Source organism: Penicillium malachiteum (assembly GCF_028827825.1).
Source record: "Penicillium malachiteum strain IBT 17515 chromosome Unknown utg000004l:1.0-4883003.0:1.0-4884900.0, whole genome shotgun sequence".
NCBI lineage: Eukaryota > Fungi > Ascomycota > Eurotiomycetes > Eurotiales > Aspergillaceae > Penicillium > Penicillium malachiteum.
In genome coordinates this window covers 4,622,468-4,649,473 of record NW_026643097.1, presented here as the reverse complement: position 1 = coordinate 4,649,473, position 27,006 = coordinate 4,622,468, and the positions used below count along the sequence as shown (strand labels likewise).

At 46.6% G+C, this 27,006-nt stretch overlaps 10 protein-coding genes across 10 annotated transcripts; 6 read left to right on the top strand and 4 right to left on the bottom strand.

Moving 5' to 3' along the window:
* Positions 1–430: 430 nt before the first annotated feature.
* N7483_009811 (TDA10 family protein) lies at positions 431–1,354 on the top strand (the record flags this gene model as incomplete). The annotated part of the gene is made up of 1 exon (XM_057093238.1): positions 431–1,354. One exon carries the CDS (start codon positions 431–433, stop codon positions 1,352–1,354), a length of 924 nt encoding a protein of 307 aa, XP_056944412.1.
* A 94-nt stretch (positions 1,355–1,448) lies between these two features.
* On the bottom strand, positions 1,449–3,566 carry N7483_009810 (CeGAL family transcription factor; the record flags this gene model as incomplete). The annotated part of the gene is made up of 1 exon (XM_057093237.1): positions 1,449–3,566. The coding sequence occupies one exon, from the start codon at positions 3,564–3,566 to the stop codon at positions 1,449–1,451; it is 2,118 nt and encodes a 705-aa protein (XP_056944411.1).
* Positions 3,567–4,137: 571 nt separating this feature from the next.
* On the top strand, positions 4,138–4,869 carry N7483_009809 (uncharacterized protein; the record flags this gene model as incomplete). The annotated part of the gene is made up of 1 exon (XM_057093236.1): positions 4,138–4,869. The coding sequence occupies one exon, from the start codon at positions 4,138–4,140 to the stop codon at positions 4,867–4,869; it is 732 nt and encodes a 243-aa protein (XP_056944410.1).
* Positions 4,870–6,301: 1,432 nt separating this feature from the next.
* N7483_009808 (uncharacterized protein) lies at positions 6,302–7,093 on the top strand (the record flags this gene model as incomplete). Its single annotated transcript, XM_057093235.1, has 3 exons — positions 6,302–6,314; positions 6,335–6,357; positions 6,530–7,093. 3 exons carry the CDS (start codon positions 6,302–6,304, stop codon positions 7,091–7,093), a joined length of 600 nt encoding a protein of 199 aa, XP_056944409.1.
* Positions 7,094–9,107: 2,014 nt separating this feature from the next.
* Positions 9,108–9,899, top strand: N7483_009807 (uncharacterized protein; the record flags this gene model as incomplete). The annotated part of the gene is made up of 1 exon (XM_057093234.1): positions 9,108–9,899. One exon carries the CDS (start codon positions 9,108–9,110, stop codon positions 9,897–9,899), a length of 792 nt encoding a protein of 263 aa, XP_056944408.1.
* Positions 9,900–10,959: 1,060 nt separating this feature from the next.
* N7483_009806 (rDNA-binding RNA polymerase I transcriptional factor) lies at positions 10,960–13,029 on the top strand (the record flags this gene model as incomplete). Its single annotated transcript, XM_057093233.1, has 1 exon — positions 10,960–13,029. The coding sequence occupies one exon, from the start codon at positions 10,960–10,962 to the stop codon at positions 13,027–13,029; it is 2,070 nt and encodes a 689-aa protein (XP_056944407.1).
* Positions 13,030–17,965: 4,936 nt separating this feature from the next.
* Positions 17,966–18,979, bottom strand: N7483_009805 (uncharacterized protein; the record flags this gene model as incomplete). The annotated part of the gene is made up of 1 exon (XM_057093232.1): positions 17,966–18,979. The coding sequence occupies one exon, from the start codon at positions 18,977–18,979 to the stop codon at positions 17,966–17,968; it is 1,014 nt and encodes a 337-aa protein (XP_056944406.1).
* An 830-nt stretch (positions 18,980–19,809) lies between these two features.
* Positions 19,810–22,713, top strand: erdS (aspartyl-tRNA synthetase, cytoplasmic; the record flags this gene model as incomplete). The annotated part of the gene is made up of 1 exon (XM_057093231.1): positions 19,810–22,713. One exon carries the CDS (start codon positions 19,810–19,812, stop codon positions 22,711–22,713), a length of 2,904 nt encoding a protein of 967 aa, XP_056944405.1.
* A 729-nt stretch (positions 22,714–23,442) lies between these two features.
* Positions 23,443–25,223, bottom strand: N7483_009803 (MFS-type transporter sphD; the record flags this gene model as incomplete). The annotated part of the gene is made up of 2 exons (XM_057093230.1): positions 23,443–24,894; positions 24,981–25,223. The coding sequence occupies 2 exons, from the start codon at positions 25,221–25,223 to the stop codon at positions 23,443–23,445; spliced, it is 1,695 nt and encodes a 564-aa protein (XP_056944404.1).
* Positions 25,224–25,816: 593 nt separating this feature from the next.
* N7483_009802 (uncharacterized protein) lies at positions 25,817–26,732 on the bottom strand (the record flags this gene model as incomplete). The annotated part of the gene is made up of 2 exons (XM_057093229.1): positions 25,817–26,281; positions 26,436–26,732. 2 exons carry the CDS (start codon positions 26,730–26,732, stop codon positions 25,817–25,819), a joined length of 762 nt encoding a protein of 253 aa, XP_056944403.1.
* Between the last annotated feature and the right edge of the window lie 274 nt (positions 26,733–27,006).

Sequence of the window (27,006 nt, the reverse complement as noted above, 5' to 3'; positions counted from 1 at the left end):
ACTTTGACATCTGATCTTAGATCATCTTGCATGCGCATCATCAAGACCAAGACTCAATACAATTCCACTATATTGGCCAATGAACATTCAATGCCCATTGTGACGACAATTGACCGGAGGTTTTCAAGTCCGAGGGAATTTAGTTATTGGTTAATGGGCAAACGGGAGTTCTCATTCCCGATGGGTCTATTCGGACAAAGACATGTCCGAGATCGAAAAGTGGAACAAGGTGAAGGCGGAAAGTATTACCCCAAGTTCTATCAAGCCACTAGTAGTGGGGTTAATTCGATTACATTCGAGACTCCAGGTACCAGACTGACATGGGATTCAATCCTTGAAAAAATTGAATACCAATCACCTACTTTTTGCTTCATCGAGCAAAGTCTTCAGGTCTTCAGACTCCTCTAGCAGATCACCATCGTATTCAATCATGTCGTTCAAGATCCCCAAAGAGAACATCGACAATGTCTTGAGACACGTTATACCCCATATTGAAGCACACGCCAAATCTCAAGCAGCGCATGGCCCATTCCTACTTGGCCTGACAGGCCTCCAGGGTAGCGGAAAATCCACATGGACAGATGCGCTCGTGGACACTCTCCGCAACAAGCACAATTACAAGACAATCAACATCTCCCTGGACGACTTGTATTTCGACCACGATGATCTAGTCAAAGTCCGATTAGCGAATCCCCAGAACAAACTGCTTCAAACTCGTGGACAGCCGGGAACACATGATACGGATTTATCCGTCTCGTTTTTCAAGAGCGTGCGGGATTCATCTCAAGAGACGCTGCTCCCGTCATTTGATAAAAGTCTGTTTAATGGGGAGGGCGGAAGAGTTCCATCCGAACAGTGGGCGCGTATTTCATCAGGCGAGATAATTGATATCGTCGTTTTTGAAGGGTGGTGTGTTGGATTTCAGCCTTTGGAGGAGGATCAGCTTCGATCGCGATGGAACAGCGCTGTCAAGGGATCAAACCAGTCGGGCTACGTGATAGAAACATTGAAGGACCATGCGATTGAACATCTTCTGGAGGTCAATGGGTCTCTTCAACGGTATTGTGAGTTGTTCATGGGCCCAGGTCATTTTGACTACTTGGTTCATTTGGACACCGATGATCTGGTCAATGTTTATGAATGGCGCATTCAACAAGAACATGCGCTCTGGCAGCGGAAGAACAGAGGCATGTCGGATGAGGAGGTTGTGAGCTTTGTTCGGGGGTATATGCCGGCTTATGAGTTGTACTTGGATCAACTGAGAGCGGGGCTTTTCTCCGCTGGCAAGGACAAGGGACAGTTGCGACTGATACTGGATAAAGAGCGAGAGGTCACAAACATTTACAAAGTATGATTCAAGTTGCTTTTAGATCAATGTATTGAGATACTCTCAAGTCAGTACTCCACTCATATAGCTTATATTTAAGTAAAAATACAATATGTACATTTTATAATAAGTTGCCATCAATAAGCCAAGGTCCGTCCGCCACACTCCAAAGATCATTCATGAAGACAGATGGATCGGAGAAAGGCACAGCATCTTGACCTACTCCCCCAGGACAGAAAGGTGCGTTTGTGTTCGCCATCATATTTCCAAAGATGAGACCCCCAGATGTCTGCCCGTTTAGTGAGTAGTTGTCAACAAATGACGCCTCAACTCCAGTGCTCGCATGATCTGACGGCGAGATACCTGGATAGTTATTCAGGTCATTGGAAGGAACCCCGGGTCTGCCTGGACCCATCGATGCTGGAAACTGTTGCCCGTTCATAGATGAAGGCGCATTCCGAGCTCCTTGAGGATCGGAGGTGGTGAATGTGGACCTCCTCCTGCTTGACTGTCCGTTTCTGTCACGGGTTGAACGCTCGTTCAAATTCGGAGATCCGCTTGGATTGGGATGGTTACCCCTCTCAGCAGTAAGAATGCCAGATGCTAGTTCCTCGTGGCGTTCAGAGGCGCTCGATTGCAAAGCAGACTCCATACTTCGAATCGCCTCGATGCATGTTTCGGGCCAACTGCTACCGCGAAGAGCAAGATTCTGTAGAACGGAGATGCCAATTCTCGCGTATTTCAATGCTGTAGGAATAGGCAGTTCGCCTTCCCAGGATGCATACATTAATATGAGAGATGCCATCCACGTGATCCATGTAAAAGAAGGCCACGTTAGAGGAGCTTCAGATGAAGAGGACATGTACTGCTTCAATGCAGCAAGTAAGGACCGCGAAGAGGCGATGCAAGTTTGTAGAGCATTCTTGTATTCTGCATTAGGCTTGTCGGACGCAAGCAGGGGCCTGTTCATGGAGATGATTGCTTCGTGCCTGAATACGATGAGTAAAAGACGGTGATACGGAGCTAAGGTTTTGCCTGGCTCAGAGGGGGCACTCGAATCCTCATCAATTGGATGGACGTCATCATAAACCTCATTCCACCATTGAGAGAGCTCGCCGTTGACGTGCGATGCCTCAACAGTGCCAGCATGGCTATGCAAGATAGACTTGTTTCGCAGTTCAAGAATTAAACCTCTTATCCTCGCAAACTTCGCAAGGTGGGAGAGTAGCTGAAGGCGTTGAGTATCGGGAGTGCCTGCGTTCGCGCTGGCATGTCTTTCAGCCCCCGGGTAGCAAACGTCAATGTCATCGTCGCGAATGCTTAGCGGAACTCCAAGAGCCTGTGACAAATATCGCTCCAGGGAGTATATTGACCAGAAAAGACGTCTTCGAATCTGGACTTCTTCATCACTGAAACATGCGAAACGACCTGGGCACCGATGCAGACCCAAGTGGAAAGCTGTTCGTGTGATCACCCCTCCCACGCGAGAGGCAGCATTAAGACGCAAAAGAGAGGCCAAGGTAAGTTGGGCTGTAAACGCAGCTTGCAAAAGTGGCAGGGTCGTTGGCTCCGCTAATAGGCTATGTATGTCCTGCATAATATGCTGCACGCTGTGAAACAGCAACGCGACAGGCACCGGTCCTAGCTTTGATCCAGGCACAATGGTCTGCCTGTTGTCTGCTAGGGATATCGAGACAATACAGCGAATAATTATCGCATCCAGTCTTTCCACAGAGTCAAGGCCTTGTTGACCAATTTTCTCCATAACCTTCAAAATGGTTGGTGCATGCAAACAAGGAAAGATTGGGTGCCAATTCTCAAAGTAGAGGCGGGTCCAGCAAATAAGATTTTCAAAAGAAATCAAGGTATGCATCGAGTAGTTCAATTCTTCTGCCAACCATATCTCATTTGTGTCGAGATTACCTCCAGGACCTCGGTGCAACCGATCATCCTCACCAGGCACCGAGGTTCTATCTCGAGCGCGGGTCTGTTGAAGATCTGCAGATCGACGGGCAAAAGCGCTGTACACATGTCGAATAAAGTGAATTCCACTGGAACTTCCTAGAAAGCTGGCAGAGCCATCATTTTGAGACTCTCTCATAAAGCCGATCTCACGAGGAGAGGGATTTGAGGCATCGGCGGGTAAAGCTCCTTTGCGCCGCTTTGGAGGTCGACTCCCATAAGTCCAACCTGGCTCATCTTCCTCAATGCGAGTACTGACCGACGATGGAGTGGCCATCCTCTGTGAGTTGTTTTACATTTCACCAACGACTGTCACCATTGAAGAAAATAGAAATGGATTCAAGTGTGTTGTAGTCTGTCCCCAGACATGTACGAGCCGACACCCGATCCCGGCCATATTATTTTCCGGGTTTCTATGTATAACTGACTAATCGATTGCATCACACCCGGCGACAGCTGGAGGGCTCCAGGGCTCGGGAGCCCTTCCACCTTGGATTCCTTGGAAGTACTCCAGGCTACATCCGCCGATGCCTAAACCGGCACCTTGCCAGGTGCCTAGGTGGAATACATACCAGGACTAGGTAGACATGTATGTTAAGTAACCAATATTTGATACCTGCTATCTAATAATATTCATAGTAGTTGTCATTTTGAACGAGTCAGCATCATGATTAAATCATGGACAGACCCCCGAGGCCCGGGGCCTTCGTTAAATGTTAAGTGCTAGTACGATAGGACAGATCCCGGGGTATAACTTGAACTTTCCCATCACATTCGGGAAAAAAAATTCCATCATACCTAGTAGTATTGTTACTAGTCACTGATAAATTCTCGTTTCAAACTTGAAGATGCCGATACCTTCTCGCAGTCGATCAGAAAAGAACTTGAAGCAGGATCAACCGGATAGGTTCCAACCAAGTGAAGAATATATCTCGAAATGCGATCGTTTGGTGGGCGACACTTTTACTAAGGAAGCCCGCCTTGAGCAATCGGGAGACATAAATGCTCTTCAAAGACATCGCATATTTGGACATTACAGTGAGATTCCTGCCGAAGAGCCTCATATCTCGCATCTCCTCTACTTTCTTGAGGAGGATATCCGAGAACTTGTTCAACGAGAAATAGCAATCAGACTCCGAGCCCATATCAGTATGGATAGCAATGAGACACGGGAGCTTTTGAACAAGAAATATTGGATCTTAGAACGAAAGTGGCAGCATTATTACATGTGTCTAAGAGATGGATATCAGCGACATGCTTTTGATCTATGGCGCTCTCACCCGAAGTGGTATATGCATCAATTACTTACGGAGGATTGTGCTTCCAAGAACGGTTGCTGTGCCCGTAGATGTGGCTGTTGTTCTAGTCGTGAACCTTCTCCTATGCGGAAGCTTGGAGTTGGGCATTGTACTCTTGAATGCCACTGTTGTCGTAAAGCTCGAGGCTTTGAAGTTCCTGAAGAAGTCAAGGATATGCTGAAAAAGGAATTCCGCGACACAATTTATATGCTTCTCAAGCACCGAATTTTTCGAGTTGCAACATGGGGCCTTGTTGGCGGTTGCTTTGAAAACCCCGATTGACATGATTCAAGTTATCGCGCCACCAAGCGATGAAAATACTAAAGATCTTGCACCGCCAATCTATGAAATTGTCCTCAAAGATCAAACTTGAACTTATGTAGCCAAGTAGTATCATCCATGATGGATAACTTGAAGAGCCTTGGAACTTCAAGTTGAATCATGATGGACTAGCTAGACCTCGAGATGAAATTGTGCCAGTGGCAGTTTGTATCCCTCTAACATTGAAATCAAGCAAAGACATCTACACATTGATCATCCGAGTCACTATTCTCAAATTTGAAGACTTGAGTGTTAAACATATTTATATGTAGTATCTAGCACTTGAGGTATAACATTCAAACATTGAATGTTCAAATAGTACTAAGTATCGATTATGATACTACTGAGACACTGGCAGCTCAGTACTCCACCTGGGCAGGGCTAGTACCTAGTAGGTAGTATCACTCCGTTCAAACATTCAAATGTTTGAATGGAAGTTGATATATAAATTTAAATGTTACCTAGTAGGTATTACTACTGGCATTCCAAGCACTTGAGGTTAATAGTACCGGTGGATACCCCCAGACATGGTTCAACTTGGAACTTGAGCACTTGAGAAAGCAGGCCTCAAAATTGAAGTTTATTTTTTCTAGTACAAGTCAAAAACACTTTGGTCTGAGTTCTACAGTTATATATGTCTTAAGTTTGAAATATCAGGTTTGAGTATGAGACATGTAGTACCAATGACTCGGATCATAGGTAGATGATGGTTTGCTCCAGTCACGGTGGATCTAGCGTCTACTACCCGAGCAGTATACATATGTATAGTGTATACTATGTGGCCATCCACCAACAACCTTAAACGTTTCCAACCATATTAGTTGTCAAACCAATTTCAAAATATGCCTCAAGACGTCCTTCTAGCTAAAAACTGGTTAAAACTTTTGCCTAAACCTCACTTTACCCCAGTTTTGCTCTTTAGTTCCAAGATCATGCCGGTAGTGGTGCACGTGATACACCCCCGGAGGTTTCTTTGTCCGAGCAGCCTTTGCCTCTTCTCAATGAACACATCATATCAATGATTCTCAATGATTGGGTATACAACCATTGGCCTGCCCTTTTATTCACTTGCAGTTTATTTGAATTAGGAAGGAATAAGGCCTTCAACAGCAAGAATATTCCAAATGGGGCCGCGCACACAAAAACGGACAAGACCTTCTGAGAACACCATACCAGGCGAGAGGACCCACTATGCAAGCATACACGGCAGATATGCTAACCTTTGAATGTATAGATAATGATGATCTGAATCCCATATCATGTGAGGCCTGCAGACAGAGAAAGTGCAAAGTGAGTTCCCCAGAGTGGACCCAGAATATCAGCAGCCCTGACAGGAATATAGTGCGATCGAAAACTGTACGCCCCATTCTTTTGTCATAGACGACAAAGAATCATGTCCAAAGTATGTATGCTAATTTTATTGCAGTCCATGCTGCTCGCAATGCTCTGGTGAGCCATCTAAGTGTGTATACCCTGAAAGTGGCAAAAGGTAAGCTATTTTTATTCCATCCATCCATCCAAGTATGAGTTCACTGGGGCGAAAACTTGAAGGAATATTGGAAACTCAACATTGACCATCTTAAGGGGCTTGCCTCTAGGGTATCTCAATCAACTTGAACAGAGACTAGCAGAAACAGAGGCGGCTCTGTATAGTGCATTAGTAACCCTCCAGGGTAATATGCCGGACACAGTGGTCCAAGCAGTCGCGAAAGCAGACGAGCAGAAGACCAAGTCCACACGCATGGAGGAGTGGTCCAAGCTTCCTTTACGAGATTGGCCCGATATGGGGAACTGGATGGGTGCTGTCTCTGACCAATTCACGATCAACCAGGTGCCATCCAGTGTTTCTGTAGCTCCAGGGCCGGTCGCCGGAATCCAAATCACCCCGAGCCACAGGCGAGCCCCCAGCTCCACAGACTTGGAACTCCATGGGATCTCAACACCTTTTGCCTGGCAGCCCCAGGACGATCATTCTATACGGAGTCCGTATGCAGGCCATATACGGTCCCAAGACGCTGGATCCTCCCCAGCATATTCACATCATACTGTTCCCGGGGGCACCGACGGTGTTGCGCCCTCACTGATTGATATTTCTAGCGAGCACCTCGTGGGAGTTACTAGCAGTGAACCTGTGAGAGCCAAGGCTGATGAGCTATCCAGAGTGAGATCCAGCATATACTTTTGAAGTTTCCGATCCCAGTAATTCTGCGACATTTGAAGTTTCTCATCCATAAATTCAGGGAGGTACCCCGTACTGAAGATCGGGTTACACTCAACCTGCGACGGACTAAAATAACCTCCGACCGTGTGTTTCATGGCTGAAGAAAACTATATGTGACCAGTCGCCTCTGAAGCAATAATATACGAGTTACAATTTGGGCAAGAGCATGCTCACCTTGCGGAAACCACAGAATAGTACGGAGTAGAGACTACTATTTTTGTTTTCTCGTTGGCCACCCTCGAATGCGTTCTCAGCTGCATTGGATCTTGAGACCCACTTGATTCGGTAACAGTGGAGGCCGAGTCTTAGGGGGTTATCCACGATTTTTTTAAGATTAAAGAACCCAAGGCCCACATCATCTATGAAAATGACCCACGAGCGAACCCCTCACTGGCTTGAATGAAAAATCGAAAAGCACCGGTCGCAACCACGGGGATCAATCAGGTGCAGCAGCCCTGCAGCCTCCAAGCGCCCATCGCACCAGGATCACGCCGGCGGCGTCGGATAGCGTTATATCATGATGTGATTGGCCCTTCCTGAATCTTCCCGTGCCTGGGACCTGGCGATCCGCCCAATTTTGACGGAGCACCGGCTTCTTTCAGCAAGAGTCGGCCTATTAGTTACGGTGGTGAAACGGATCTCCGGGGAATGCTTGACCAGTCTACAGTATTTCTTTCATCAGAATGAGAGAAGCAGCCGAGTCTTTGTTGCGTCACAATTAAAGGGAAATTCTTTTCCCTTTTATTATTATTCCCAAATGATTGACATCGGAGTAATTAACACCTCATGATGTGTGACGTGGACAGATAGTCAATATAGGTATCTTCCGGGCGTACTCCGTACTTGACGGTCTAATTGAACACGTCGATATTTGAAAGTCTGCCTATCTCCAGGGATTTTTCTGTCAATTTTAGGAATTTCCTTTTTTTGACATTTCCTCCTTAGGCACCAGGAGGGGCGAATGATCTAGGATAAAACGCCCCCATGACAATGTCCTTTCTCCGTTATGCGCCCCTTCTAGGCACGGACACTTAAGTCTTTTCCTCGGAAGGTAATAATAATAAGATGATCCGCCCATAGTAAGCACTTTCGTAGACCTTCTTGGATCCATGTACATCAACCCCGAATACTCCGTATGTTCCGGAAAATCATATGGACTCGCCACGAGAACCCTGAAAGCCTAGAAGCCTGAAGCCTGAAGCCTGAAAAGAAGAACCCATAAAACTCATAAATCAGTTTTAAACCAGGTGGCTCGACCACCTGAACCTTGGGACGGGAATTAAAGTGGACCTTTTCTCGACCTTTTTTTTGCCTGGGAGTGGTGCGGGTGGTCAGGCCGTTAGGCGTGGATGACTGGAACTTCCAAACACTAAGCGCCCGTGGTTCATACTATTCTCTCTCAGGGCCCTTGCCTCTTTCCCCCCCCCTTCTCTATCTCTCTTTTCTTCTAGGGAATTCCTTCATTCTTTCTCCCTTTCTCTTCTTTAAAGAGTTCCAGATAAAACCGATCTGTGATCTGTGATCCTGGACTCCCTTCTCTTCTTACTTGTTCTTTAAAATCAAATCGCCCCTGGCGCGTCCTGGTTGTACGCCCTCTCTCATTCCTTGCCCTGACATCAGGAAACCAAAAACCACGTCCACCGCTGCCTTTTTTTGCTGTGCAAAATAGTCTGGTTGTGGTCTCAACATTCATTCGAAACTTCTGAACTTCGGTATCAGACACAATTACTTCGCCTTCTCACTGAGACCGGACATTCTCGGCATTGATCTTCATTCTTTGCTGTCTCCGCATCCCGCTATCAGCGACCACGCGAGATTAGTCTGATATTTTGACCGGATTCGATCAAAGATATCAGCTCAAAACTACACAAAACAAAACAAAACAAAACAAACGAAGTGTCCTCATTTGTTCAATACTGAAAAATTATTTGTTCGATTTCCCAAACCCGTCTTTCAATAACACTCATTCCAATTCACCATGTCGACTCTCACGCGCGCATTTACCAAGCGCCACAAGCGGCCGGAAGTGTCTGCGCCCATGCCGTATCAGGGAGATGAGAAGCCTAGGGGCCATGCAAGATTTAATTCCGGTTCGATCAAGCGCGGTAATATATCTGGCCCTGTTCAGCTCATCTCAACCACCAACATGCTGGCCTACAACGCACCTGATTTGAATACAAACTTGCACTCTCCCCACTCTTCTTCTGCTTCCTCTTTGCGATCCCGCGACGACTCAGAGGCCGCCATTTCTCCCCACAGTTACACATCTTCCGTCACTACCCCCGAAGGTTCTACCCACGACTACTCTCCCATTGACGGCACCTCCTACTTCCCAAAGCGGTCGGCAACTGTCGCAAGTCAACAACGCAATTCTACCCAGTCAGCCTCGTCCACAGACGCACCAATGGTCCCTCAGCGCGCCTTGTCGCATACCAAGCGCTCTCACCAAGACCTTGCTCGCAAGCGCTCGCAATCCAAAATGGCACCCCCTCTGCATTCTCCACGTAGTACACCTACCATCCGAGCCTCTCAGGAGATCTTCAGGCCAGAGCTGCACCAGGTGCACCCATTCAGTAAAGAATTGGAGCAGGTGAACGAGGTGGCCGAGGAGTTTGGTGCGCCCCACGTGCTGGATGAGGAGGAGCTTTATCTGAGCCGCAAGGGACTATACAAGTTCAGCGTGGATGACTACCTTCTTGAGATCGAAGAATTATATGGTAGTATCTTTGATGACAAGCTAGGACCCGTCAATGCGGGTCCTTGGCTCTGATCTTTCGATGATCCCTCCTGAGCCCGGCTGAGCCGGGATAATCGACAGACCCACTCAGTGGCGTCCTTAATAGGACTGGATTTTCCCTTACGACGCCCGCTACGACCAACTCTTATTCTTTCCTTGACGACTCGATTTGATTCTGATTTCCTGCGCACTATACCATGGGAGGAGCCTCGTTGGTTCCTGAGTTCTGATTTATGCCCCCTGTTGTCTGTTGTTTGCTATCTCCTGTTCTTCTACCACAATGACCTCTGTTGACGTCCTTGTGATGCTTTCAATGTTTACTTGATTTTCCTTTTCGGGATTTGTGATGGATTCGCGTATCCTGTATGTTAGGACATGTTACCCTAGATTCTAGGTATCCAGATATCTTGTACGTTTGTATGATATCGGGGATGCTTGAAGACATTCGGTACTGAAAACATGAAAAGAAATCGATAATTTGAAACATTTTCCATAATCCACTGCTAAGGTCTTCAATTCTTGAACTTTCTATTTCTGAATAATTAGTAAATTGACCCCGATACGTAAATCAATTAATTTCATTGAAGTCGGAAGTCAGTCAACCTGGGCAAACCATTGGAATTTTGATGTAATGGGTGTTTCTGCCTGAGAAATCGGGTGTGAGTAATCATTACCAATATTACCTAAAATGGACTAGTGGCACTTCACGAGTCACGGGTTCTCCACGGCTCCACAACAAATCCAGTGCATTTTTTTTCTTCATGAAGACCTTCCAAGGCGCTTTCGATGTTTTTTGACCTCGGTTGATATCGTGTTCATCATTTCATTCCGTTTGGAATCTTTCTCAGAGGGGTTAAGACAAATACTAGCAGTCTGATCCTTCGTCCCTGTAGCAAAAGAAACAGAAGACATTACCCTATTCGGCGGTCGTGTGCTTGTTCTCCGTCCCTGGCGTCCAATTCACTGCTTCGAGTTGACCCCCTCTGCATTCACCGGAGGTACTGTCCGGCAGATGTCGACAACTCACCAGCCTTCTATTCTTCCTTTCCAATAACTCATTCCTTTCTCATTACTTTAAAAAAAAGCATTGGCCATGGTCTCTGTTGCCGCCGCCTCTCTCACACCGGCTCTCGCAGCCACCCCTACCATTCATCGATCCAAGATGATTCCATCGTCTCCTGTATCGATCCTTAAGTCCTCCAAGCTAGTCAGCAACAAGCGCAAGATGGATGATGCCGACTTGACCCTTTCCCCCGCCTCCGTCGCGGCGGAGGGCCTACCTGAACTCCCGGCCAAGAAGCGCGCCCGCGTCACCTTCAATGACAAAAATTCGATTCGAGAATTCTCAGTCGCCGAGAATGCTGTTCTCGCGAGTAGTACTGGGAAGGGTGTTGCAGTGATTCGTGAGGAAGTGCGTCGTGCCATCCATCGTCATGTCACCATGGGAGAGAGCGAGGCCTACGATCAAATCAAGGAGATTTTTGTCGTTGACCCCCGCAAGGCAGACTCCACCATGCAGTCATGGTACCTTCCATCTCACGAAACCATCAAGAACCATCTGATGGGTCTCCTCTCTCACATCGCTTCATTGGACCGAAACTGCAGTGGCCTGGTTCATGCCGTGCTCAACAGCGAATGGCTTGGTCGGGATGAGGCCTACATGAAGCTATACATTCGATTTCTGGGAAATCTTGCCGCTGCACAGGGCACTTACCTTGTCCCCGTTCTCCGAATGCTGACCGGTAAACTTGCTGGTGTCCCCCGCGGCACGGGCAGCCTGCCTGGCTACCCGCTTGTCCAGCCCACGGAGATTTATTCTCGAGTTCACTTGGCTCTACGCCATATTCTGCGACTCATTCCCGCTGGAAGTGGAACCTTGTCACCGGTTCTAGTTCAGCAATTTCCTCCAGACCCCGACTCCGCGAAGTGCTTCCTGGCCTACACCCGCAACCTTATCGAAATCATCACCTACGCCCCTGAACTTCAATCCGATATCCTCGCGCTCATTACGGAGAGACTTGTCAAGATTGACGTGCAGATTCAAGTCGATCTAGAAGACGTGGAAGATGAGTTCGGAGAGGATTTCCTGCTGGAAGGGCCTCCGGATCCGGAAGAAGAGCTGGATGATTCCGATTCGGATATTAGCGACGACGAGGGTGAGGATGATCGACGCTCTAGCGAAATTAAGTCAAACATCCACAAAGTAGACGGTATCATCGATATCCTATTTGAATTCTTCTCGGACTCCTTCCAAACGGCCAGTGGGGAAGATAGAAAAAACATATTGGCTCTTCTTATGAGCTACTTCCGATCCATCATCCTCCCAACCTACAAGTCTCGGCACTCCCAATTCCTCCTTTTCCATTTCTCTCAGGCGTCGCCAGAACTCGTCGATGTGTTTACTACGGAGTGCATGGAGATCATTTCCAGCAAGACCCAGTCAAGCCTTACTCGTCAATCCGCCGCTGCTTATCTAGCAAGCTACGTCGCTCGTGGCGCTCATATTCCCGGGGCTGTTGTGCGCGACGTATTTGACATCTTGCTCACACATCTGACCGCCTTGCAAGCTGATTATGAACCTAACTGCCGTGGACCCGATCTTCGCCGCTTTTCTCCATTCTACTCTACGGCTCAAGCTGTGTTCTACATTTTCTGTTTCCGTTGGCGAGATCTGACCACCGCCGCGGCGAACGGAGACACTGCTGAGCAGATCGACGAACTTGAGGATGGCCATGTCACCTTCCCACCTAACATTAAGGAGTGCCTGCACAAAGCCATTTACTCCCGACTAAACCCGCTCAAGATCTGCTCACCCAGCATTGTGACACAATTTGCACGCATTGTACAGCACTTCGAGTTCCTTTGGGTCAACTCTCTTCTGGAATCCAACAAGCGACTCCGTGTCACTGCTTTCCGAAGCATCGCCACTCTCGCCAACGCTCAAGTGGCGCGCGAGATCCGCGCTAGTGACCATTTGGGCTACCAACTTGACGCATACTTCCCCTTTGACCCATACCATCTGCCTCGCAGCCGACGTTGGCTTGAAGGCGATTATGTTGAGTGGCGTGGTATTCCCGGCCTTGACGATGGTGGTGATTCAGACAGCGAAGCCGAGGACAATGAGGGCGAAGGTGACGATGCCACCGCAACTGACGAGGAGTGAACCCTGTTCACCTCATGACATGCCGATCTCATTTTTCTTTTTTTTCCAACCTTGCACAAAATATGGCGCTTAATCTGCCTTTGCTTTCTATCTGCTCTTTAGCGTGGCGCCCGGAACCATTTTCCTGATTTTACATTCTCTGATCCCAAAAGTTCGGATACCATCTCAATCGATGTCTCATCGTTCATTTCTTTCCAGCGTGTGTGGAACCTGTGATGACAATATGGTCCTATTTGCTCTGCATAATGCATGCTACCATAGCTCTAGCTACAAAAAATGGGAAAACATTTTATGACAATTATGACATCAATATTTCTTGCATTCATTCTACGCATAGCTATCTACTATACGCGGCATATAAATCATGTCGAAGATCCATGAATGTCACAACATGAACCATATGCTAGGTGATTTAGTTTGCAAATACGCAGTACAGTACTCTAATGCGCTCGTACAAACCGCGGAAAACATTTCCTCTTGGTTGATGATTGGCAATAAAGGTTCAATGTTTCACATGAACCTTCAAACATGGGCAAATAAGATTGAGGCTCTTTGAAGTTAGAATCATCCTGGCAAAAATTGAAGTATTACCAGGTTGGGTTCCGATGAGCATGATCCTGGCTCTGTTACAAGACAGCAAGTGCTAATCGCTACTCGAAACCGCCAGACCTTCTCTCAAAAAGAAGAGGGGAAATATTCCCAAGGTTACTAGGTAGTACCTTGCGTCTGATGACCAGGCAAGAGGAATCGCCTTTCCACCTACTGAGTGCCAGTGAGACTCATACGCAAACATCAACACTGGCTCATGAATGTGGGGTATGCAATGTTTCAGATAAAACATGACCTGGATATATGATTATCAACAAACCAAGAGGATCTAAATACCTTCATTCTGAACCCCTATCACATCGGGTTCTATTACCGCCTGGACAACATTCGAACACTGTCTAGAGCCCCTCAATCTGCACTCCAGAATCCCAGTTGAGCGACCGTGCCTCCCGAAAAAGTAACACCTGTGTTACAATCAACGACCGCCCCCTGGCTCGGTAGTCCAGAACGTGAGGCCTGGACCCTGAGTCAGCATCCTAGACAGAGGAGAACTGAGATCATGCGCCTGTATCACGACGTTTAGCCGTGGCGTTAGGGCGTGATCAGCTTCAGGAATGACATGGGATGAAATAGATTGTGGTATCCGGGGTTGCGGCATTGTTGAAAGGAATCCTCTAGAAGGTGCAGAGGTAAGAGCGAGAATACTACGGTATCTCGTGGATATTTACCTGTATAAGGGGTGTTAGTTATAGGTAAGCGATGCGATGAGAGAATAGAAGGTGAGATGAGATAAGATGAGACCCTGAAAGAACCTGGAGGTAAATAGATCAGCTGAGATCTTTACTGCAGATTCATTCGGCTAGTGGTTAGATGCTTGATAGCATTGTATCTAGCCGAATGGAACAAACAGAGGACTTGAGGGGTCTAGAGTCGTCTATCATGCAGATTATGTGACATGAATCGATTTGATATTGGATTTAATCGATTATCGTGACCATCACCTGGGCACCCGGCAATGTTCACAGATGACAAATGTCAACTCGGTTCCATATGGATACTTACCCGGGGGCATTGCCATGTTGTATAAGCTAACTATGTTCAGTGATTGAAGGGGCCAATCTAGTCAGCAGACATGCTCACATGCCCAAGGACCTCGGGAGACTTGGGGAATGAATGCGAGAATCTTCTTTAGGAGCTGCATGTCGAACCAGGAGCAAAGGAAATGACAGTGGCTGAGTCGAAATCTGATCAAGATAACCGGGTCTCATTAACGTGTATCAACAAGCCCATCCTGAAAAGAGGAAATGGAAGGGAAAACTATCATTGGGAATGCTATCATCGAGATTCAGCGGGCATATACCCAGTTCTCGTAGATTCGCCATGTGTTTCTAGATTATTAGTCTAACCCCTGTTTCCAAAGTTCGACCTATATAATCCATAGTATTATAGGTCCCAGATCCGGGACATTATAGGTCAAATTCTAAGTAGACATAATGGAAAATGGGGTAGAAAATGAAAATCAGATGAGCCGATTTTTCTTTTTTCTTTTTTTCAAAAGCAGAAATAAATTAAAAAGAAAAGAAATCACTGACACATTACACCTTACCCATCCTACCAACTCACACCCACTAATCAACGGACACTGGCAGTGACAATAAAAAAGTCCGCGGCGCAGAAAAAAAAAAACTTTAAGGCCTGCATATGTCCGATCGATTCCGGGCCAGATGCTGCGTCATTCCGTTGGGCTTGTATACAGGTCATTTGGGCAGGACTTGTACCGTGGCCCGGGGTGTGATTATTATTTTTTTCGAACTCCTTTCCGCCGACGTGCTACGATGTCAGCGGGTGGGATAGGAGGATGAATGGATGGATAAGTATCTAGGAACAATTTCCTTGTCCTGGCTCACAGATCCTATGAGAGATCAGGTTTGAGCCTGAGTTCAAGTTCCGGTATCGCTAGGATGTGAATATAAAAGCAGGAGATTTGACCCTTGAATGATGGATTCCTTAGTCTTCGATTGTTCTTTGAGCTTAAATCGAATGAAAGCAGAACTTGAACTCGAACTTCAATAATAGAAGACAGCAACTGTCAGTCACAGCTACAGCAATATAGTATTGATAACTTCAGATCCTGTGTCGAGATGGGCGAAGAACCGAAACAGTAAATTGGATTCATCCAAGATGTGTTAGAACGGATGTGTTTCAGACTCAGTAATAGACTAACTTATATATGATATAGAGCCGTCGACAAGATGTCCACTGCGACGATCAACTGCAAAAACTGCAATGCTGAGATTGATTCCAAGAAGCACATCTGTCCGAAGTGCGGCAAGTATTGCCGATAGGACCTGTACGTCTTCATGCCTGTTGTATCTTGATATTTGAATTAACGCGCTGAAATTCTATTCCTGTATAGCATCATGAACTTGACTGGGGGAGTTCTTTGGCAGTTTGTTGGCGTATATCAAGAGACTGAGGCGGTTACTATGTTAGAGATGCGTTAGCTCCAGGAGGATCGTTCTTGATTTTGTAATTCATTTCATGCGATGCAGATATCAATTCATTTTGGTCATTTCCCTTGATTCTTTAGTCTCAAACATGCTCTTAGTTTTTTAAAGTTGTTTCTTCGGAGTGATACCAGTTCATTGATCCATTTGATCCCATCAATCTCTATACGTACAAAGTACAACTTCTCGCTATCCATTATGTACGATGCGATTGGTTCTCTTCGTGTATCATTCTGGTACTAAATTCAATGTCTATAAGCTTGGAGACATTCCTCGCTTGATAAATCGGTGACTTTATAGCATGATATCATAACTTTACTTGTTACCAATTACTACATGCACCGGTGCTATCGGTTTCTTAGGTGGTTGTCGAAAGTATCAATTAATGGCGTGCGAGTCATATGTATGATCGATTGCCTACAGGGAAGATTCCAAGATTTGTTGACATACCTACAAAAAGAACCAATTACCACTGGTCGGTGAATAATAGGTGCCTTGCCAACGCATTTGCACTTAAGATCTATGGAGGCACCAATGGGAATCCAACAACAAATGGATGACATGGTTCAATTTTTTGCCATCCGGGGAGTATAACTGCCAAATCCAATGTCTTCCTGTAGATTCCGAGATATCATCCAATCGTGTTAGATTTGAATTTGGACTGGGCATAAATTGCAAGGAATCGAGGGTATTCAACCCCAATCAGATCAATCTCGATCGATGTCCCCTAGATCTTGTATATTGGACGAATCAAAAGTTCAAGGGAAAATATTACGCATCAACTGTCATTATGGCTGTATACGTGTTCAAATGTGCATTGAGAGCCATCAATTCAAGTTGCTGCTCAAGTTGACATGTACTAGTATCGGTGGAAATGTCAACTGGCTAGGTACTCGTCTTTACCCAACCTCCGGGTTTGTAAAGAGCCATGATAACTTCCAAGATTGAAACTACAAGCATGGAGTTAATGAAAGATGAAATAGTTACAGGCACATGTGCAGGGTAAGGAATGTTTGAAGATATACTACATAGCACTTCAGTAAGCTTGAACATTGAAGTAGTCGATCATTTGAACATCCAGATGCCAGTTGACGCAATGTTGACCAATTTCCTCGAGCCACGACTATCATGATGCCTTGTTTTGTCCGTTAAATGACCAATTCTAACTAACTTGAATCGTGAAGATGACCACACATTCAAGGTTGCCCAGGTGTGGATAGCTTCAAAATTTGAACTCGGGTATGACATCACGTACTTCAAGATAAGGCAAATTTTCAGGTTCAGGTTCAGGTCCGTCCCAAACTTGAAGATTCAGTTCAAGAGCATGTGGGGACAGGTTTATTGATGCAGATCTGTCGATCGTGACAACTTTCAGCCAGTTACTGAGCATCATTCCTGGGATGGTAGGCCAGCCAATGACATTTGATATTGAAGCCTGAATGATCATGCCCAGGTATTATTGCGCATTCAAGGAATAAAAAGTTTAGTAAGATATGCCAGGGTATATGCAGCTCTATACGGGGTCGAGTGCCCCATTGAGTGACCTGCAGTTGTACATGTAGGACAAAACGCCCTTTCAGCCCTAGTAGATGCTGTAAGGACTCGGAGCTTGATTATTTGAAGGTTGAGAAGCCCCAGTTAGACTTTCTTCCAAGGGTTACGAGGACAAGATGTTGTGTGAATGTATGAATGTGCAATATGAATATCGTATACTCCGTACGCTGAAAGCAGACGCCGTTGATGCTCTTGAACCAAGAAACGCCGAGAACCCCAAATCAACATGCTAACCTAAAGACATGCAATCTAATAATGACACGGATGAAAAGAAAAAAAAGGCGGGGAAAAATATTGGAAACACCAAGACAAGGGGGGGAAAAGTATCACCGATCGAAAATCGCCTTCATGGAAGCACATGCATCATTGTACAGCACATCAACGCTGAGTTGATCGCGGAATGGGTTGGGCGACTTATCCCACGCATGTCGAGCTTTTTCAATCATCATGGCACGGACTCGCTTCCCCAGGCCCTCCAAGCGACGGACAAATGTTTGGCCCTCTTTCACCAGCATATCCCACTCACAGATGAACAAGAACACATCATGCGGCAGAGCTTCAGACAAAATACGGTCGGAGGCGCGAACGGGGGACGCAAAAGGAGATTCCCGGTCCTCCATGCTGGGGATATACGATTGATCAAACAAATCAGTGAAGAAAGTCGGCATGGACTTATTAGGCATGATACTCATAGCGCGACGATGATCACGAGACTCAAGGAAATCCAAGATAGGGTACCAACTGAACAGGGCGACAATATTCAACTGACTAGTTTGATCAACCAAGTTCTGTGTCGACTCCGCCCTGCCAAATTGCTCCTTGATCTCCGTTGAGATGCGCTCATGCAGTCGCAGCGGTACCGTCACAGCCAAGTTCCCGCCCGCCGAGAACCCACTCAGGGCGACGCGACTCACATCCAAGGCAAGATCAAGAGCATGGGCAGCGAGGTACAACAATGCATCGACACCATCATCGACAGCAGTGGGGAAAGGATGTTCGGGGGCTCGGCGGTAACTAACACTAGCGACAACGGCGTCTACTTGATTCACGATAGCGGCGGCCCAGCGAGAATCATCGGTCGCGCAGCCAAGGGTGAAACCACCACCGTGGAAATTAACCGCAACAGGATACCGGTGACCTTGACGACGCTTCTTATCGTAATCGGATGGACAGTAGAAATGGATGACCACGGAATGGCCATGGGAGTCAGATTGAACCGTACGGGTAAAGGCAGGTTTCGGGACGCGCGGCGGAGCGAGATCATGAAGGAACATGCCGATGCGCATGAGAAAGCGCCAAAAGACGGCTTGGACATATAGCCATGCCCGCGAGGAAGCCATGTCAGAACCTTCGAAGTTAGGAACTTTTGCAGGAAAGTTTGTCAGAAGAGAATCAATTGAGGGTGTCAATGATAAGGGATCCAGGCCCCCAGTTGGGGAGGTCTGTAAATGGGCCCAGATTCTGGTGGTTCAATGTTCAATTCACAAAAATTCGGGAGAACGGAGATTCCATGAGCCGATCAGAGATTCTTAGAGTGCATGGAGCCACGGAGTCACGGATAATTGAGGATAATATCGCTTGAAATAGCGAAATAGAGAGATGGATGAGGGAATGTAAAGGTGAAAGACCGAGACTCGTGGCAAAACACGGGACTATACGGATGTAGAATGTCGTATAGACAACAATTGCAGTACAATGTATAAAATAATTTTATGATAGGAAATATATGCAAGACACAAAAGACATAAATACTCGGAATAGATGAAATAATCATTATTGTCTTCTTTTTTCTATTCAATTCACATCATATTGGAATGATCAAGGCCGAGGCCAATCCGGTATCCGGTTATACCATGATGTCATGGATGTTATTGAACCCTTTTATCAGATAAAAAGGAACTTTCTGTACTTATATAATTACTTATTCCAGGGTCTATTTCATATATACATTTTCTCTTATCTCAACTTCATTTATTCTCACTCTGAGTCTTATGTCCATCATCTCTTATCTTTATTAAGCTTTGCATTTGTGCTCAGAGTCTGATTCGCGGCACGGATCGCCGCTTGCATCTTACCCCCCTCTCTCCCGGAGTATACAATCTCACCACATCCCCCCTTCTTTCCATACCCCTCCTTGTACACATTGCACACATTGCACACATTGCCCACTATGTCAATCAAGAGAGCTTTATCGAAGGCCATTCGAGGTCATACTGGAGACAATGATGATTCTTCAGGCTCTGGCATTCGATCAACTTTATCCCCAGCTAAACCACGATCCTCGCTCTCCCGAGAACCCGGTTCCCCTAGCTCCCCTCGTCGCAGCATCCTGGGCAACTTTTTCCGCGATCGGGATTATGTTTCCTCATCAGAGGACTTTTCCGATGATTCCTCTTCAGGAACTCTCAGTAAAAACCAACAGAAACGCCTAGTTCGCGAACAACGCCGCAATGAGCGCAGTCGGCTCAGCGAGGAGGCCTTCTCTGAATCCGATCACCGCCGCAAGGAGGAAGAGATCGCAAAGGCCGCTGCAGAGGAGACTGCGGATATGAAAGCTCGTTATGGCGATTTGCCTCTGATGCAGTCGCAAAATCGACTTCGGGAAACACGCACGGTCCTCGATGGTATTACTGTGGATATGGTCGGAGAAGAGGTCTATTTCACGGCTCGACTACATGTTGTACGCCGTATGAGTGCCAAGTTGGTCTTCTTGGTGTTCCGCCAGCAACTCGCCACCTTCCAGGGTGTTCTGCATGAGCGGGCGGGTATCTCCTCTATTGCTATGGTCCAATGGGCAGAACACCTGCGCGTAGGATCCTTTGTCCGGGTTCGTGGCAAGGTTCAGAAGCCTGATGTACCTGTTCTTGGCTGTAGTATTCACGATGTTGAGCTGTCAATTGAAGCTATTCATCTGCTGGTTAAGCGCGAGGAGCCAGTGCCTTTCAGCGTTTATGAGGCGGAGATCCGCACGAATGAGGAGGACAAGATTGAGGGTCGCCGCAGCCATATTCCCGACCGAACTCGACTGAGCAATCGCCTGCTCGATTTACGCACAGCAACATCTCAGGGCATCTTCCGTCTCCAATCGGCCACCTGTAACCTCTTCCGGACTGCCCTAGATGAGCGAGGCTTCATCGAGATTCACACTCCCAAGCTTCAGGGTGCTGCTACCGAGTCTGGTGCCAGTGTCTTCCAGGTTAACTACTTTGGTCGTCCCGCATTCTTGGCCCAATCACCCCAGCTGGCTAAGCAGATGGCCATCGCGGCTGACTTTGGTCGTGTCTATGAAATTGGAGCGGTTTTCCGTGCAGAGAACTCTAATACTCACCGTCACTTGACTGAGTACACGGGTCTCGATATTGAAATGGCAATTGAAGAGCATTACCATGAGATGCTTGAAACAATCGATGCGACCATTAAAAACATTCTGCAGGGAGTCTACTCTAAATACCGCCGAGAGATTGATCTCGTCAAACACCAGTTCCCTTGTGAGGATGTGAAATGGTTGGAGCAGACGCCTATCATTCGCTTTGCCGATGGTATCAAGATGCTTAATGACTCTGGGTGGCGCAGCGAGGATGGAAATGAACTCCCCTTGGATGAGGATCTGGCCACCCGAGATGAGATTCGCTTGGGTCAGCTTGTCAAGGAAAAATATGACACTGACTACTACATTCTGGACAAGTTCCCTCGTGGTGCTCGTCCCTTTTACACAATGCCGGACCCGGAGGATGATCGATTCACTAATTCTTTCGATATGTTTGTCCGCGGTCAGGAGATCGTGTCTGGTGGCCAGCGTATCCACGACGCTAATATGCTTGAGGCGAATATGCGCACCTCCGGCATCAATCCGGATGACATGGAAGAGTATCTAGAGGCATTCCGATGGGGCGCTCCGCCTCACGCCGGTGCGGGTGTTGGTCTTGAGCGTCTTTTGATGCTTCTTCTCCAGGTGGGCAACATCCGTCTCACCTCCCTCTTCTACCGTGACCCAAAGAGTCTCCCCGCAAAGCCTCCCGTACAGCAGCTTCGTCACCCAGATGCCTCTACCACTGAGCCAGTCTGGCTCCGAGAACACCACCGCCGTATTGCTATGAACAACGAGGAACTGCCAGCTCTGGAGAAGATTGTTGCGAACTACGGTGACGCAACATCCACATCTTGGTTCGATGAACGATACAAGATCTGGCGTGACATGAGCACCGGTGCTGCAGTCGCCTATGTTCCCAGCACCAGCAACTATGTGATCATCCCTGGTAACCCGGCATGCGACCCCAGCCAATACTCTCGAACTATCACCCAGTTCCTGCAGTGGCTGCGTCGTGACACCAAATACAAGCCTATCTGGATCCTCTGCTCTCCCGAGATCGAGACCATCCTCGGTGAGCGGTTAGGATGGCGCAGTCTGTCCTGCATTGCTGAGGAGCGCGTGGATCCTTCTCGGAACCAAGCTGCATCTGACGGTGAACTAGCCCGCAAGCTGCGTCATGCCGAGACTGAGGGTATCAAGGTGACTGGTTACAGCCAGGGTGAATTGCCAGATGAAGAGATTCGCAATAAGATTGATGCGCGAATTAAGGAATGGCTCTCGAACCGCAAGGGCACACAAGTCCACTTGTCAGAGATCCACCCTTGGTGCGATTCAGAGCACCGTTGGTACTTTTACGCCGTGGACAAGAGTGATAAAATCTGTGCTTTTGTTGCTCTGGCCATGCTCTCTCCTGCCCATGGCATGCAGGTCAAGTACAGCCTGGACTTCCCCGGAGCTCCAAACGGTGTCATCGAATCCATTGTTACCCATGCCATCCAAACTGCCGCCAAGGCCGGTGTCAAGGGTCTCACCTTTGGTGCTGGCGCTACTACTCGACTTACTCCGGGTCACAACTTGCATGGCACGAAGATCAAGATGCTGGAACACACTTATGAGACTCTTGCTAAGCAGTTCCACCTTATAAAGAAGAGTGAGTTCCGCGCTAAGCTTGGTGCCGTCGAGGATCCTCTTTACATTTCCTATCCAGCACACGGTCTTGGATCTAAGGGAGTTCGCGCCATCTTGAATTTCTTCGAAGATTAAAACCATTTACACATGACACATACAGCTATATTTTTTGGCTAACATATGACGATGAATCGCACGATTTATGGTGTTCATTTACGACTCATTTTCTTCTCCCTATATTGTCTGTTTCCGTTGCTAGATCTGAGATTTTTGGGTCAAAATTCAACACAATAAACTCTCAAAATTCCGAGGAATAGAGCGAAGCTAAGAGAGATTTCTTGGGTGATAATTAGCTTTTGATTATTTGTTTTGTTTATTTGTTTGCGATCTTACTTGTAATGCTTTTGATATTCCCACTCCTGTACCCAACCACAACATCCATTACTCCTCTCACTTGCTTAGTGTTATTTCAAATGCAAATCCATGTTCAGTATGTCTGTGGTTCCTCAGCCTTTTCTTTCTACATCATTGCCTTAGGTTATAGCTCCGAGCTTTATCAAGGTCACCGCATACAAAAGCATGAACTACTATGCAAATTCGAAACATTTGAAGCTTGAAGGCTACCAGCAACTTGAACTGCAGTTGGGGAAATATTTGATATTTGTATTAGATACATTTATTAAATTATACACACTATTATAGACATGTTCAGACAAATATTAAGCATTATTACCTAGGTAGGTAGATGCACATGTGTATGTTTGTAGCTCAATAGAGCTGCTGGTGTAAACATTAGGCTTTGAAAAGCTGCCCAGGTGCCAGTGGTCAGATCGTCAGATTCAAATTGCCATGGTACTGGCAAATTCATTCCTCAGGTGCTTGATTTCCAAGATTCTTCCGGTTTAAATCAATCTCTGCAATGAAGAACGAAGCCAACAATCCAAGACCACCTAGGCCTGTCATTGTATAAAAGATATTTTGAAAACATCTGAGATAAACTCTCAAGACCGGATCGAGGACTGATGCTGAAATGTCAAGCGACCTTAGCTCATCAATGAAGTTGACAGCATTAGCAGCATCACCAAGAGGTGCAAGAGATCCAGTCAGCTCTATTGAAGAAGAGGAAATCAAGTTCGAGAAGGTTGTATTGAAAATGGTTGAAGCAACGGTGAGGCCTACCAGACCCCCAAGCATGCGAACAGCAAGCAGCAAGGCGATCGCAAGGCCGGTGTCGTTTGCATCTTTGACACTTGCCGACATTGGCAGAAGACTGAGACGAAGCATAGCAACACCAATTCCCCACAATATTGGAAGTCCATAACGCATTGACTCCGATGATCCAATGTTGAACAAAGCGAGTAAACCAGTGCCTAGAGTAAGGATGACCCATGAGAATCGAAGGAGCCATGCATATCCCCCAAATAATGGGACCATCATCATTGAGATAACTGCAAAGACCACACTGGTAATGACAGTTGGTAACAGGGCGACAGCGGACATAATCGGAGTCTCCAGCTGCATAGATTGATACAGCAAAGGTAAATACTGCAAAAGTGATACTAAAACTGCACCATGAAAGAACACTCCAACGAGTGTCATATTCGCAGTCATCCTATGGAACAGTCGATGAGGAACGACCGGTGACACCGGGTAAGCTTCATAAAATCCAAAGCCAACAAGTACTACGACTCCCAAAAGCATGGGAAGAAGAGTCTGCCACGAAGCCCACGGAAACAATGACCCTGCCCAACTTAACGGTAAAACAAATATCGTAATGCCAATAATCATCAACATCATACCAATCCAATCAAGTCGGGCCACATTACTACCAAGAGAAGCATCAAGTTTAACCGGTCGTAACTTGAGAAAGAAAAACAGCAACGGTGTAGCAGCTCCCAAGAAAGGTAAATTCATCCATCCAATCCAGCGCCAGCTAGCATACGTGGAGAATAGTGCACCAACACAGGGCCCCAGGATATTCCCAATAGCCGAAGGAATTCCCATTAACCCAAGGTACTTTGAACGTTCTTGCAGGGTCGTCATATCAGCTAATATGATTTCGCTGAGAACGTCGATTCCTCCACCACCAAATCCCTGGAGTACACGACCAATAATAATCGTGTCCATGTTTTCGGCAATGGCAAACACAATAGATCCGATGAAAAATAATGCCATGGATACGAATAGAGGCGGTTTTCTTCCAAATGCGTCGGAAATACTCGCCCATACTGGTTGCATGGAAAGACCAGATAATGTGTATGCTAGATTCGCCCAAAAGGATTGTAAACTGGTACCGCCTAGGTCACCAGCAATAGTCTTTGTATGTATTAGTCTCGAGTTTATCAGAGAGTATACTTGTTTTATGGGTCAAAAAGACCAAAGGGAATTTCTTGGTTGCTTACAGGTAGTGCCATACCCAGACACGTCGCGTCCATCTGGAAGACAAAAAGACTAGACGCGAGGCCAATGAATGCCAAGTGAAAAGACCATGGTTTCTTCGATGACTGTAGCTCATGGTTCACATCATTTTCCTCTTGGTAGAATTCCTTGTCTTTTCCTGTAATGTCTGTTTTCTCTGATATGGGTTCCGCATCAGGCGTAACTTCGGAGATCGTATGCTCATTACTGGACTGCAAGAATTCCATTTTGTGTAGAATGTTTCCACGGAAAAGCCAAGGCCAATTTTAAAAATGGAGACGGAGATAAGATCAGTAGCTCAAGCATTGGGGCTCTTAACCTTAACAAGCACGGATCATGTGGTTGAGTTTATTCAAGTTTGGAGTGATCTGAGATTCTTAAAGCCCCTGAGAGAGGCATTATCCAGAGCTTGGAAACCAATTGAAAATGTTCCCCAGAATCCTTCTGAGTCAGCATGAAACACGAAGTAGAGACTGAACAGGGATATTCTGGACTTTTGATGTCCGAGAAATCCGACTCGGAGTCTAGAATAAAGAACTTCCAACATTGAAGAAGTTGGGGGCCAGAGCCGCATACGCGGCCTCGGTATAGAACGTACCCCGGAGTACGACCGGGAACATTTGAATAGTCTATGGTCATTGCATATATGGGTTAAGTACAGGGACGATAAGAGTGAGCAATTATGCTTCTTAATTCAATCCTACACGTGAACTGGTATATTTACTAAGGTTAGCTAGGCCACCTGGCATGCATCGTAGGCGTCACTTGATGACCAAGGTTGAGCTAGTAGTATTAATAATTTTCCATATCTATCGATTTTCTACTTTCCCTTCTTATCTTCAACCTCTCTGGCTCTCTTTCCCTCCTCAATAACCTTCCCAATCTCTCCAGCAACCCACTTCCCAACAAAAATGGCAATAACAGAAACCACAGCAATCCATCCCGCCGTCGGAACAAGCGACCGGGGGAAGACATTCCACAAAAACGGATCCAGAATCAGGTCAGCCGTCACAGGCGGAACATCTTTCATCAAGGACTCATGGTGACTGAAATAATCCGCTGCTGCGCTGACCCGCAAGAATAACACCGAGTCCGTCGTAGGGTCTGAATCTAACAGTATGTCTTTGCTGGAGACTGATGCATGGCGTGGAATAGTATTCGCTTGAAAACGAGGATCTTGTGTTGTGATTCGTGCTGTTGAAAATATGCTTAGAGAGGAGAGTAGGGATGAATCCTCGATTGTTGTTGACAAGGAGTGTGTTGTAAGAGTGAAAGATGTTGGTTGCTAGATTTGGTCAGTTGTAATTCTCTTTCTTGTTATTTATTATTTTCCCATTTGGTAATCTGCATTCATATATCGGGATTTGCAAAATTCAAGTTTGAACATGAATTCAACGCCTGTGGGCTTTAAGGGGGGGGGGGTTGATATGATATCATACCGTTGCTAACCAGCAAATTCGAACCTCATACCGCTGGCCTGGATTCAGGTTCTCGAGAAAGAACCATGACTCGGTTCCATCTGGGGCACCGGGCGTTGGGAATGATGCATTCAATTGTGTTCGCACCACCGGGTTTTCCGGTGAGAGTCGTTCTAGACCTAGATCATCTAGATCAGATGCTTCTGAGGGTATTGTTGTAGGTGGTGGTGCAAGAAAAATGGTCTTTTCCACGTTTGCATAGACATTGTTGGTCCAGAAGGTGAGTAACACCAGGATAGTAAAGGTGGTATAGAACATTGTTCACAGTCTTGGACCCAACCCAAGGAAAGTAACCTCCAGCTCCCAAAGTCAACCCTGATGCCGGAGTGATGTTGGAACCTATGAGGTTCAATGCTTTTTCGGTTCACGTGTACTGAAATTATTATCCGCGCATTTCCCAATTCTGGTTTTCAGGTTTAGTAGTGCTTGAACGCGATGCTGCAATTATAGATGTCGGCTGGGATGTATGTAGTTGGTTGGTGCACACTGGCATGCATGGAGAATGGCGTAGGCGGTGAAGTTCTAGACGAAA